Source organism: Aegilops tauschii, chromosome 5 (assembly GCF_002575655.3).
Source record: "Aegilops tauschii subsp. strangulata cultivar AL8/78 chromosome 5, Aet v6.0, whole genome shotgun sequence".
Classification (NCBI taxonomy): Eukaryota; Viridiplantae; Streptophyta; class Magnoliopsida; order Poales; family Poaceae; genus Aegilops; species Aegilops tauschii.
Window position 1 is genome coordinate 521,107,303 of NC_053039.3, and position 12,611 is coordinate 521,119,913.

At 55.1% G+C, this 12,611-nt stretch overlaps 1 protein-coding gene across 1 annotated transcript; it reads left to right on the forward strand.

The window, feature by feature from the left end:
* The first annotated feature begins 2,422 nt into the window (after positions 1-2,422).
* Positions 2,423-5,140, forward strand: LOC109763449 (AAA-ATPase At3g28510). Its single transcript, XM_020322297.4, has one exon. It carries the CDS (start codon positions 3,464-3,466, stop codon positions 4,994-4,996), a length of 1,533 nt encoding a protein of 510 aa, XP_020177886.1. The 5' UTR covers positions 2,423-3,463; the 3' UTR covers positions 4,997-5,140.
* The last annotated feature ends 7,471 nt before the right edge of the window (positions 5,141-12,611 follow it).

Sequence of the window (12,611 nt, forward strand, 5' to 3'; positions counted from 1 at the left end):
GTCTCGGGAGGCAGGCGCCGCGTTTGGCGAAGGAAGGTGAGGTTGTCTTCATGGATGTTGGAGCCATCCCAGTCGCCCGCCCGTTCGCACGGCATGGATGCTCGACGAAAGCACGACGAGCGGGCGAGTCCGCGGCGAAGCGAGAAAGCTGTGACGTGAGGAGGCCCGGCGACGGCAAGCTACGGCTGCACCTCGACAAGAAGATGGGGTGGTGCGGCAGCGAGGAAGAAAGAGAGGAGAAGAGCGAGAACAAAGGGAGAGGAGGGCGCGCGTGCGTCTGCTGCCCCCTCCTCCCCCTACTTATAGCCCCTGGGGGCGGAACGTGGGGGCGGAATGTGGGGGGTCGTGGGATTAACTAAGCCCACTCACCCCACGACCCCGCGTTTACCGGGCTGTTAAGGCGTGTAGTAACCGCACGTGGAAGCCCAACTGCCCGCCTCGACCGCAGCAAATCCACGCGCGTGCCGAGGCCCTGTAGTGGCGGGCCCCAGCCTGCGGCGACTTCCCGTCGCACGCGTGGGCTGGCAGGCCGGCTGGGCCTGCTGGCGCCGCATGGCGTGCGGGCAACGGGCGGCAGGCCTGACACCCGGCTGGCGTGCCACCCGGCTCCCACTATGATGACTCGAATTCGCCAGGCGGCCGACTGACTCCCGGCCGGCTCCTGGCAATCAGCCCCTCTAGAAGACGGACGACGCAAGATCACCAAGACACTCAGAGTAGGAAACTGCTGAGGCTCCTCGATTTCAGCCGCGGTGCCTCACCAGCTTCAGGGACTACTGTCGAAGTAAATGACCACGGGTAGCCTCATCAGCTCCCCGCGGTATTTCAAGACATCGGGGCCAACTGCGCCCCTCATACCTCCCGGACGAACGACTGCCTCCTTGGGTCAGCTGGTCCAAGCGGCCGACTGCTAGGAGGCGGCAGAATACCAGAAGGCGGCTACGAGGCGGCTGGCTTCTGGCAGGCGGCCCCTCGTGCCCTCAAAGTTTGCACCCGCTTAACTACAACGATACGGGGCGTGGCTACAGTGCATCCTGCCACCCCCGAATCTGGGGCTGAGCGAGGCTACAGTACGGGCGTACCCAGTGGACGCCCCTCACCCGGCGGGGTACTGTAGCCACGCAGGCGGCGGGCCCTACCTGCCTGCAAGCCCCGAGAAGGCGGCAAGACCCTAGCAGGCAGCAAAGGGCGCGGGCCGCCTTCCAACAGGCGGCCCCCTCCCCCCTCCAAGTCTGTGCGCCATTAACTAGAAGAGACGGAGAATGGCTACAGCGATCGCCCGCCAGGCGGCGGGACTGTAGCCACGCTCCCCCCGACAAAACATCTGTCATCAGAAGCAAGGCTACAGTGCGGGGCGATCAACCAGACCCGCAAGCGGCTGGCACGGCCTGTCGGGCGGCTCCACGACAGCCGGCGGAGCCCACCAGGCAGCGGGCCCCAGCAGCCGGCGGAGAAGCCGGCGACTAGAGACACTGACAGCCGGGTCCTACACCCGGTCGGATTACCATTGTACCCCTGGGGGTAGGCCTATATAAACCCCCCAGGCCACCCATGCAAAGGGCCCAGAACCTTAGTAGACACATACACCCACGTAGAGAGAGCGAAGTAGGGCTAGCCTTGTTCTTCTTCCTCCTCTGACAAAACAGCTTAAGGAGCAAACTTGTAGCAACATTGTTGAGATAGTGATCATGCGGAGACCCCGCAGAGCAGGACTAGGGGTGTTATCTCCTAGGAGAGCCCCGAACCTGGGTAAGATTCGCAGGCGCATGCTATCTCGCTCACTCCCGCTTCTAGAGCCCGGCGATGTACTCTTCTCCCTCTCCATGATAAGCCACCCCTTGGCATATCTCGCTACACATCCCCGACACACATCGTGTCCTTGTTGAAGGGATTGCATTGGAGATTTCTTAGACATGCTTTTCGGGGTGAAAACTCAAGATCAAACCTTCAGGCTACCGGTGGGCAGCGGCATTTGTCTGTTGCTCCCCTTTTAGGGGCGTTGTTTTCAAAGAATCTTTCTCGTATTCGTACGTTGTCTATGATGGTTGATGGTGTCGCTGCTTGTATGTTGCGCGTTATTGTCTAGTTGGCTCACTTTGTTTTTCCTCCTTCTTCTCCTCCTCCTCCTCCTCCTCCTCTTCTTCTTCTTCTTCTTCTTCTTCTTCTTCTTCTTCTTCTGTTTATGTGTGTGCATCTTCAATGTGTTCACTAGGCCTTGACACTGTGTCATTGCAGAGGGTGGATATGGTTGGTACTCTCACCGTCCCGAATTATTTGTCGCATAATTTCTCGGTAAGCAATTCGTGGCGGAGGGAGTATTTATGTATCGCCCTTTCCAAGGGAAAAAAGACATGATAAAAAGATGTGTACAACCAAAATCATTTGTTTCTTATCAAGTGAGGAGGCGCTTCCGGAAGGAAAGAAGTGCAGTAGCTGGTTCCGAGAGAAACTGGCAGTTACATGCTACCAAAGGACTGGGTGTGTATTCAGTGCTCTGCCATCATAGCATCGCCATCACACGGCGCTTCTTGCTGACTAAAGTTCTTCCGCCGGTCTCGTTTCAATCTAATCTCCGTAGGCATGCATGCCCTCGTGTTGTAAGAAGATGATGGAAGGACCGGGCCTCATCTTGCATGATGGCAACAGCAGAAATGGATGTTCACTGGAAACTGCAACCATGCACGAAGTCTGAACCCTACGGGGAAGGGGCAATGGATGTTCACTGAAAACTCTTGCAGCTGCAGGCTGGTAACAGCAGAAATGATCAAATGAACATACATGGCAGCCAAGTTCAATCAAGATTGATTCACACGCAGTGCATTCTCAGAGGCCGGGGGTAGAAGAATGTCAAATCGTTTGAAAGGAAAAAAAGAAGATACGAGCGAGGCCAAAGCACAGAGAAAATAGTAACAAACACGTCGTACAGTCGCGTCGATCGAACAACGGTCCTCGTCGCCACTCGCCATCTGCCATGGCGGCCCGTCCGATCCACTTGAGCAAGACGAGACGAGACGACCTACTGTAGCGAGTCCACAAGCGTCGCTGTGTGGCCGGAATCTTTCGCCGGCCTACGGCTAGCCGCCCACTCCACACCTCGTGGCCAATGGATCCACCCATCAGCCGCGCACCGCCATGCCACCGCGGCCTCACGTAGTACCACGGACGACGCCCCGTCATGTGATCGCGACGTCGATCGCATGACGGCACTGCGCTCGTCGCCCGCACGGTCCTTCACGGGTAAGCCAGCCCCAGATCGGTGCAACAAGACAAATCGCCGTGTCGACCGCCCGTCCGATCACCTTCGCCGCCAAGAAACCGATCGTGAGTCGGTCCACCATAAGTAGGGTCGTGGTCTCGCCTTGATCACCACCAGTTATTTGCTTCCATTTCGTCTCAGTTCTGGGTTCTGGCCGGCACGGAGAGAATAGATAAAAAGAGAAGAATTCGAGCTAGTCCGCCGGAGATGCGAGGGGTGGATGGGGCATCGGCGGCGGCGGGGGTGTGGGGCGGGCTCAACTCCGGGGTGGTGCTCAGCATCATCGCGGTGCTGTGGACGGTGGTGTGGCAGAACCTGCAGCACCTGCAGCTGCAGCACTTCGTCAAGCGCAACCTCGGCCGCCACGCGCGCCGCCTCGCCGCCCTCGTCGACCCCTACCTCTCCGTCACCATCGCCGAGTACGACGGCGGCCGGATGCGCCGCGCCGAGGCCTTCGAGGAGGTCAAGGCCTACCTCGCCGCGGCCACCTCACGCAGCGCGCGCCACCTCCGCGCCGAGGGAGCCCCGGACGCCGACCGCCTCGTGCTCAGCATGGTCGACGGCGAGGAGGTCCCCGACCAGCTGTTACCCGAGGAGGGCAGCGGCGCAGTCTTCTGGTGGGCCTCCTCACGCCCGGCGCCGCCGCAGGACCGGCGCTGGGGCGGCGGCGGGGGAGGCGGGGACGAGGAGAACCGCCGCTTCTACCGCCTCTCCTTCCTCGACCGCCACCGCGAGCAGGTCCTCAACGCCTACCTCCCGCGCGTCCGCCGCCAGGGCCGCGCCGTCATGGTCCAGAACCGCCGCCGCAAGCTCTTCACCAACATCTCCTCCCACCAGTTCAGCGACGGCGGCTACGCCCGCTCCGCCTGGACGCACGTGCCCTTCCAGCACCCCAAGACGTTCGCCACGCTCGCCATGGACCCGGCCAGCAAGAAGGAGGTCATCGACGACCTCGACGCCTTCAAGGCCGGCAAGGAGTGGTACGAGCGCGTCGGCAAGGCGTGGAAGCGCGGCTACCTGCTGCACGGCCCGCCCGGGACGGGCAAGTCGGCCATGATCGCCGCCATGGCCAACCACCTGGACTACGACGTGTACGACATCGAGCTCACTTCCGTGCACTCCAACACGGACCTCCGCAAGCTCTTCATCGGCACCACCAGCAAGTCCATCATCGTGATCGAGGACATCGACTGCTCCCTCGACCTCACCGGCGCGCGCCCCAAGAAGAAGGACGCCGCCCCAGAGGACGAGGACAAGGCCAGCAAGGGCGACAAGAAGGGCGCGGCGGACGCGAGCAGCAAGGTGACGCTGTCGGGCCTGCTCAACTTCATCGACGGGCTGTGGTCGGCGTGCGGCGGCGAGCGGGTCATCGTGTTCACCACCAACCACCTGGAGAAGCTGGACCCGGCGCTCATCCGGAGGGGCCGCATGGACAAGCACATCGAGATGTCCTACTGCCGCGGGCCGGCGTTCGAGTTCCTCGCCAAGGCCTACCTCGGTGTCGACGAGCACGAGCTGTTCGGCACCGTGGGCGCGCTGCTCCGGGAGGTGGACATGACGCCGGCGGACGTGGCCGAGAACCTGACGCCCAAGAGCGGGGACGACGATGCGGACTCGTGCCTCAGGGGGCTGGTGGCGGCGCTGGAGAAGGCCAGGGAGGACAAGGCCAGCGGCGGCGGCCAGGAGAAGCAGCCGGAGGAAGAAGACGGGGGAGTGGTTGCCGCCGTTGACAAGGAGTGATCGATGGAGCGAGTGAGTCAGAGTAGCTCAGGATCAGAATATCATGATGTCAGACACATTTTCTCTATTTGTTATTGGAGATGACGTTTATTTCTAGCAAGTAATGATGACGCTTAGAATAATCAGATTGGATGTTGGCGGGAATGGAAAGGCTGACGGCCGGCCACGTCTATTATAGCTGCTCATTTGGCATTATGAAGCTTCGAAAATGCCAATATGTGGTTTGTAGCTGACTCTTTAGTTTAGGACGACTATAACTACCACACGTGTGGGCGTTAAGGAGTCTGCCCACACGTTTTGTGTGGTGCCTAAGAGGACCAGCCCACATGCCTATGTGTGGGCAAAACAACTAGCGTTCACATGTCTTTTTTTTCCTTGCGGTCCCTCTCACACGCCTACGTGTGGGCAAAATGCATAACACCCACACGACCTCTCTCAGCCACCTACCTCACGGTCCTGCACGCCCAGCGTGACAGTCACCATGCGTCCCCGCAGTTGCCATGGTCCGGACCCTCTTCAATGTCCGTTTACCTACAGTTGCCATGTCGCTAAACTATAGTTGCATGTCGGACAACTACAGTTGCCATGGTTGCTCAACTGCAGTTGCAATCTCAGGTCAAGTGCCAGATGCCATTTTGGACAACTGCAGCTGTCACCATATATGGTCTGGTTTACTATAGTTGCCATGATTTGGAAACTTTAGAGGTTGCCACCTACTAACACTAAGTAGTTGCCATGTATGCTCTGATTTACTACAATTGTCATGATTTGAAAATCTTAGGAGTTGCCACCTACTAACACTAGGCAGTTGCCGTGTAGCGCTACAAAGAGACATGGCAAAACAACATGTTCGGGTAAAAGAGAGAGAGTTGTCATCTGCTTACAAGCACACTAGGGGCAGTTGCCGTGTACCCTGCAAAACATATGACAACTGACATGTTCGGGTAAAAAGGAGAGAGTTACCATCTGCTTGCAAGCACACTAGGGTAGTTGCCATGTACACTGCAAAACGCATGGCAACTGGCAGCTTGGGTGTGGGAGAGGAGATGGACGTGTGAGCGAGATGGCAAATGTCCACACACCAGCCCTTGTGCGGGAGTGAAAACTGGTGTGTGGGTGAACTGCTAAACACCCACACACCGGCCCCTCCATGTGGTGAAAGGGATGTGTGTGCGACCGGATGAATGCCCACACACTAGCCCAGTCCTACGTGGCACTACAAACATGCCAAGATTCATGCACCAACAAACGGACGCGGATCCACGCGTGTGGGCGAGATACAAAAGCCCACACGTGTGGGCGTTAGTGTTTCCGTTAGGTTATTAATGAGACACGTATTACTACGAAAAAAAGAAATATGCGGATTTTTGCATATGTACTGTTCATCTTCAAAATACAAGATCTTTTTGTGCAGCTCGCAATTCAAGATATTTCATTCTAATATTTTACACACATACACATTGCATCCTTGGATACATGTGTATTTTTTTCAGAATTTTTAAAAACTGAAAATGTTGAGTTTTCAATTTTTCGAAATTAAGGCCTCCATGGGCTTGGTCTAAAAAATGGCCTGCTCATTAAGCTTTCTTACATAGATCGACATGGCTCATATTTCTCAAAAATGAAAAAAAAGACTATGGTAAAAGGAAGGGTGATGCTGGGCGCCGGCGTGCCGGCCGAACGTTTCGGTCGGTCGCACCCTAGCCGTCAGATCTGCCCGTCCCGAGCCGTTGGATCTTTATCCAACCAGGTCGTCTTCTTCCTCTCGCGAGTGGAAAAGGAACCCCCGTCTCGCCGGTCGCACGCGTTCTCCCTCGCCGCCGCCCCCCTCGCCTGCCCTCCTCGTCTCTGGTCGCCGCCCTCGCCGTCCGTCTTCGCCGGCCGCCCTGGTCGCCGGACCCAGCCCTCGGCGGCCGTCCTCGTCACCGGCTTCGCCCATGCAACAGCCTACCCCTGCGATTGTAGCTTCCGCGGCAACCGTTGTAGCTCCGGTGGCGACGACCGGAGCTCACTGGTGTGGTCATCGGCGCTCATCCCCCGCTTGCAACAAAAAACGAGCGTCGGGGGAGATGCCCAGTGCTGCAACCGACGACGGAAAAAGCTACAATCGCTGACGAAAAAAGCTTCAACCGGTTATGAAAAAAGTTTCAACTCGTACGACGGAAAACTATGAACGACCAAAGAAAAGTTACAACTAGTGACAAAAAAGATTCATCTGGCGCGAAAAAAGCTTCAACTGTGGAGCCGTAAGCCATGGACGACAAACGAAAAGCTACAACCGGTAGTTCCAAAAGCTACAACCGGCATTGAAAAAAGCTTCAAACTTATTGTCTTAGCTGTGAACCCCGCAATGACGATGACGTCGTTTTGCTGCAACTATAGTTGGTTTTGCTACAACCGGCGTTCTAATTTGCTACAACCATCTTCACAGCTAGTTGCTGCTGCTCCGCCGAGCTCCCACGCCCGTCCATGGCCATCTTCGCCGCGGTGCCGTTCCGGGAGGAAAAAGGTTCGACAGTTGCAGCTCCGCGCGTGGTCGGTTGCAGCTCAGACGTGGTCGGATCCCACGAGGCAGGCAGAGCTCCGGTGGCGCGGATCCGAGCGGATCTGGCCGAGGACGGACGGATCGGCTGATTCCCATGGCTGCGACGTCCTGGGAGGCCTGTAGGCGGCGATGATAACGACGAGGGCCTGAGAACGAAGCAGAGAAGGAGAGAGAGATGAGCGACAGAAGAAAAAAGAAAGAAAGGAGAAGGATAGAAGGGACGTCTGCGTGCGGGCCCTTTGACAGTGTGGCGCTTGCGTGGACGCGTGATCGGCCGAGCGTTCGGCCGGCACGCCGTTCGCAAACGTTTACCTAAAAGGAAAGAAGAAAAGAACTTTAGTTCATATTACAATCACTTTGGCAAGTCACCGAACGAACATCCAAACGTCACCATCTTCACCTCACACGGTATTTAACTAAGGGAAACACTTCCTATCTATAGGCTGATAAGAGACCAATCCCAAACCAATGGACTGTCCTTGATTCAGTTGGGATCGGACGGTCAAAATGTGCCCATAATATATGTTCAAGAAAAAAAAGAACATCCCCTCTTCCACAAACAAACCACCACAAACCCCGCCATTAACATCCCCCTAATCACTCTCCCCGTATCCCTCCTGATTCCAATCGCAGGCACCGCCCGGAGCTCTTCCACCTCGCTCGCCCCGCCCAAATCCCCTTCTTCCATGGCCTCGCACGCGCCTGCATCCTCCTTTCCTCGAGTAGCACGGCCACTTCCTTCCCGTCCACCTCGTTGGAGCGCCACCCCTCCGTACGCGACGTTGTGGCCATCTCCAACCGGGTGGCCCCTGGTGTTGTTGCCTAACCATGCAGCCAGAGGATCACTAGGTGGCCGGCGGATCAAAACCATGAGAATAGGCATGCGTCCCTTTTGGCTGAGTTTTTTCACAGTATTCGTTATGTCCATGCAGATACTACATTGAGATTGTACGGGTATATGCTCTCAAATTTCCATGGTCGTACGTATCATATTTGTGCTTCTTCCCAGCATACAATTCGCTTCATACATAACATAGTTGTACTTCTTCACGGTGTATAGATTGCTTCGTATGTTTCATAGATGCGCTTCTATGTTATGTTCAACTTGCTTCCTTTACATGCTTCGTAATGTTTTGTAGGCGTGGTGTTTGAATTCAAGCCAAACAATTCATTTCTTTTTAAATTTTTGCAGGGTCGACAACAAAGAAGAACATGCAAGGCACGGTGCACAACGTGAGTGTGACGCCCCCGATTTGACCGTACACTAATCATGCACGCAAATGTGTACGATCAAGATCAGGGACTCACGGTAAGATATCATAACACAACTCTAAAACATAAATAAGTCATACAAGCATCATAATACAAGCCAGGGGCCTCGAGGGCTCGAATACAAGTGCTCGATCATAGACGAGTCAACGGAAGCAACAATATCTGAGTACAGACATAAGTTAAACAAGTTGCCATAAGATGGCTAGCACAAAAGTAGCAACGATCGAAAAGGCAAGGCCTCCTGCCTGGGACCTCCTAACTACTCCTCGAAGCCGAATTCCATGTAGAATCATCCTTGGGATCTCTAGCTCCTGGACTCCAGCATCTGGTTGCGACAATCAGGTATAGAAAGGGGAAAAGAGGGGGAAAAGCAACCGTGAGTACTCATCCAAAGTACTCACAAGCAAGGAGCTACACTACATATGCATGGGTATAAGTGTAAAGGGTCATATCGGTGGGCTGAACTGCAGAATGCCAGAATAAGAGGGGGAGAGCTAATCCTGTCGAAGACTACGCTTCTGGCAGCCTCCATCTTGCAGCGTGTAGAATAGAGTAGATTGAAGTCCTCCAAGTAGCATCGTATAGCATAATCCTACCCGGCGCTCCCCTCCTCGTCGCCCTGTTAGAGAGCGACCACCGGGTTATATCTGGCACTTGGAAGGGTGTGTTTTATTAAGTATCCAGTTCTAGTTGTCATAAGGTCAAGGTACAACTCCGGGTCGTCCTTTTACTGAGGGACACGGGTATTCGAATAGATAAACTTCCCTGCAGGGGTGCACCACATAACCCAACACGCTCGATCCCATTTGGCCAGACACACTTTTCTAGGTCATGCCCGGCCTCGGAAGATCAACACGTCGCAGCCCCACCTAGGCTCAACCGAGAGGTCAGCACGCCGGTCTAAATCCTATGCGCGCAGGGGTCTAGGCCCATCGCCCATTGCACACCTGCATGTTGCGAGGGCGGCCGGAAGCAGACCTAGCCTAGCAGGCGTTCCAGTCCAATCCGGCGCGCCGCTCCGTCGCTGATGTCAAGAAGAGCTTCGGCTGATACCACGACGTCGAGTGCCCATAACTGTTCCCGCGTAGTTGGTTAGTGCGTATAGACCAAATGGCCAGACTCAGATCAAATACCAAGATCTCGTTAAGCGTGTTAAGTATCCGCGAACGCCGACCAGGGCCAGGTCCACCTCTCTCCTAGGTGTTCTCAACCTGCCCTGTCGCTCCGCCACAAAGTAATAGTCGGGGGCCGTCAGGAGCCCAGGCCCACCCCTACTGGGATGGAGCCACCTGTCCTTTCAGCCCCCTCATCAGAATCACTTGCGGGTACTCAACGAGCCGACCCAACTTTAGTCACCACATGTGTCATGTATATAAAGTATATAGTATATACCCGTGATCACCTCCCGAAGTGATCACGGCCCAGTAGTATAGCATGGCAGACGGACAAGAGTGTAGGGCCACTGATGGAACACTAGCATCCTATACTAAGCAGTAGGATAGCAGGTAAGGGTAACAACTGTAGCAACAATGACAGGCTATGCATCAGTATAGAGAAGAATAGGCGATATCTGGTGATCAGGGGGGGCTTGCCTGGTTGCTCTGGCAAGGAGGAGGGGTCATCGGTGACGTAGTCGACCACAGTGGCATCAACATCGTCACGGGGTCTACCGAAGAGAAGAGGGGGAACAAACAGTAAATACATAGCAAGCAAGTGCATAACAGGACAACAAGCAGAGCTAGACGTGTTCTAACGCGGTATGAGGTGATACCGGTGAAGGGGGGAAACATCCGGGAAAGTATTCCCGGTGTTTCGCATTTTCGGGCAGATGAACCGGAGGGGAAAGTTGTGTGTTCGCTATGCTAGGGTTGTGTGGCGGACGAATGGACTGCGTATTTGGATTCGTCTCGTTGTTCTGAGCAACTTTCATGTACAAAGTTTTTTCAACCGAGATACAGTTTATTTTATATTAATTTTAAAATATTTAAATCAATTTTAGGATTTATTTATATTCCAATTTAAATCAGTAAATACTTTTGTCACATAGTGCAGTGCCAGCCACAGTGTATTATATGTGGGGTCAGGTCAAGGTCAATAGTCCAGTCAGCAGTTGACTGGTCAAACTGGCTGGTGGGACCCAGTTGTCATAGAGTAGTGTAAATTAATAGTTTAATTAATTTAACAGCTTAGGTGGGGGGCCACATGCCACTGACTTAGATATTTTTAAACAGGCTTTTATATGAAAAGGGACCACATGTCATTTTTAGTTATTCAACTAAACATTTTTCTTAGGTTCTAATTAGGTGGTTAGGGGAATGGTTAAACCGGGCGGGCCCACATGTCAGTGGGTCAACCCACTGTTAGAACGCGTGTGCGCGCGTGCGTGCCCGTCGGTGAGTTCAGAGAACGGCGGCGCGAGCGGAGCCGGCGGCTCTAGTGACCAAAAGGGGCAGCCCCGGGTGCCAAAAGGATAAGCGCGAGGCGCAGCGTCGAGACCTGCCTTCGTTTGTAGCTTGGATCGGTTGAAACTGCGTCGGGGGCGACAGAAGGCGGCGACTACGGCGGAGCTAGCGGCACACGGCGCTGGAGGGCACGGGGAGGAGAGGGAAAAGGCCGTGGAGGGCCCGAGGCTCACAGCGGAAGCGGCAGGGTGCTCGATGGAGCCGGAGGATGATGGGGCCGAGCGGATCGACGACGAGGTTAGCGGCTGCGGCCGACGGTGTCGGAGGAGGGGGCGCCGGTCGACGAGGGGACTCCGGCGAGGGGAGCAAGGCGAGGGAGGCCGAATCCGCGACGGGGCCTCCAGGATCCGTCCCTCTCCGGCGAGGAGGCGGCTTGGGTGAGCGCGCGCTGGCAGGCACCGGCTGGGCGCGGCCAAGGGAGCCGCGGAGCAGCCGCGGCGCTAGCGACAGGGGCGTGTTGCAGGGGCGGTAGCCGGTGGTGATGCTTCCGGGCCAGCACGGGGGGCGCTGGCGGTGACGACGTGGGAAGGCTCGCCGGGCCGCCGGGAGCAGCGGCGGGCGGTCGGGTACGACGAGGTGTCGGCGGGGGAGGGCTCTGGCGCGACGGAGGTGCGCGTAGGAGATCGAGAGGGAGTGCGGGGGGGGGGGGGGGGGATCGTGCGGGAGGAGTGGGGGAGTGGTTGACCCGATCTAGGTCACGGGGGGAGTGGGCATTAACTGGGGCGCCGGCTGGGCCGGCCTGGCTTGCCCAGTGGCAAGCTGGGCCGAGGCCCAGTGGGGGGGTCTTTTCCTCTCTTTCTTTTTTTTGTTTCCTTTTCTTCTTTTTATTTTTATTTTTCTGTTCTGTTTTATTTTAGATACACATTGTTTTTAGCTTAGAAAAAAATGATAACAACACCTAAATTGATGTTTGAGAACCACCCACTCCCATAAATGTTTTACCCCGAAATAAATTAGTTTAGAATTTTATTAATCGAAAAAGGTATTCACTTAATTGTTTTGCTGCAGTTCTAATCACTTTAGAGTAATTAATTATTTTATAAAAATGTTGTTTCTCCACCAATACTATCGATGATTTAATTGTCACAATAAGAACATTTTAGTTTTGAGAATTGAAAACTTTTATTGTTTGACTTCAATTCAAATTTGAATTTGGATCGGTTCTGAACTAACGCGAGATTATCAATAGTAATCGAGGTGACATGGCATCATTACCAGAGGGTTACTGTAGCTTGTTTATCCGGGCGTCACAATTCTCCTCCACTACAAGAAATCTCGTCCCGAGATTTAAGCGGTGGAGTAAGGGGGGAAGGTGCTGGTAGCGAAAAACCTAACG

Bases quoted from the DNA above. Each gene is read 5' to 3' on its own strand.
- LOC109763449 (XM_020322297.4), top strand. From the start codon at position 3,464: ATGCGAGGGGTGGATGGGGCATCGGCGGCGGCGGGGGTGTGGGGCGGG.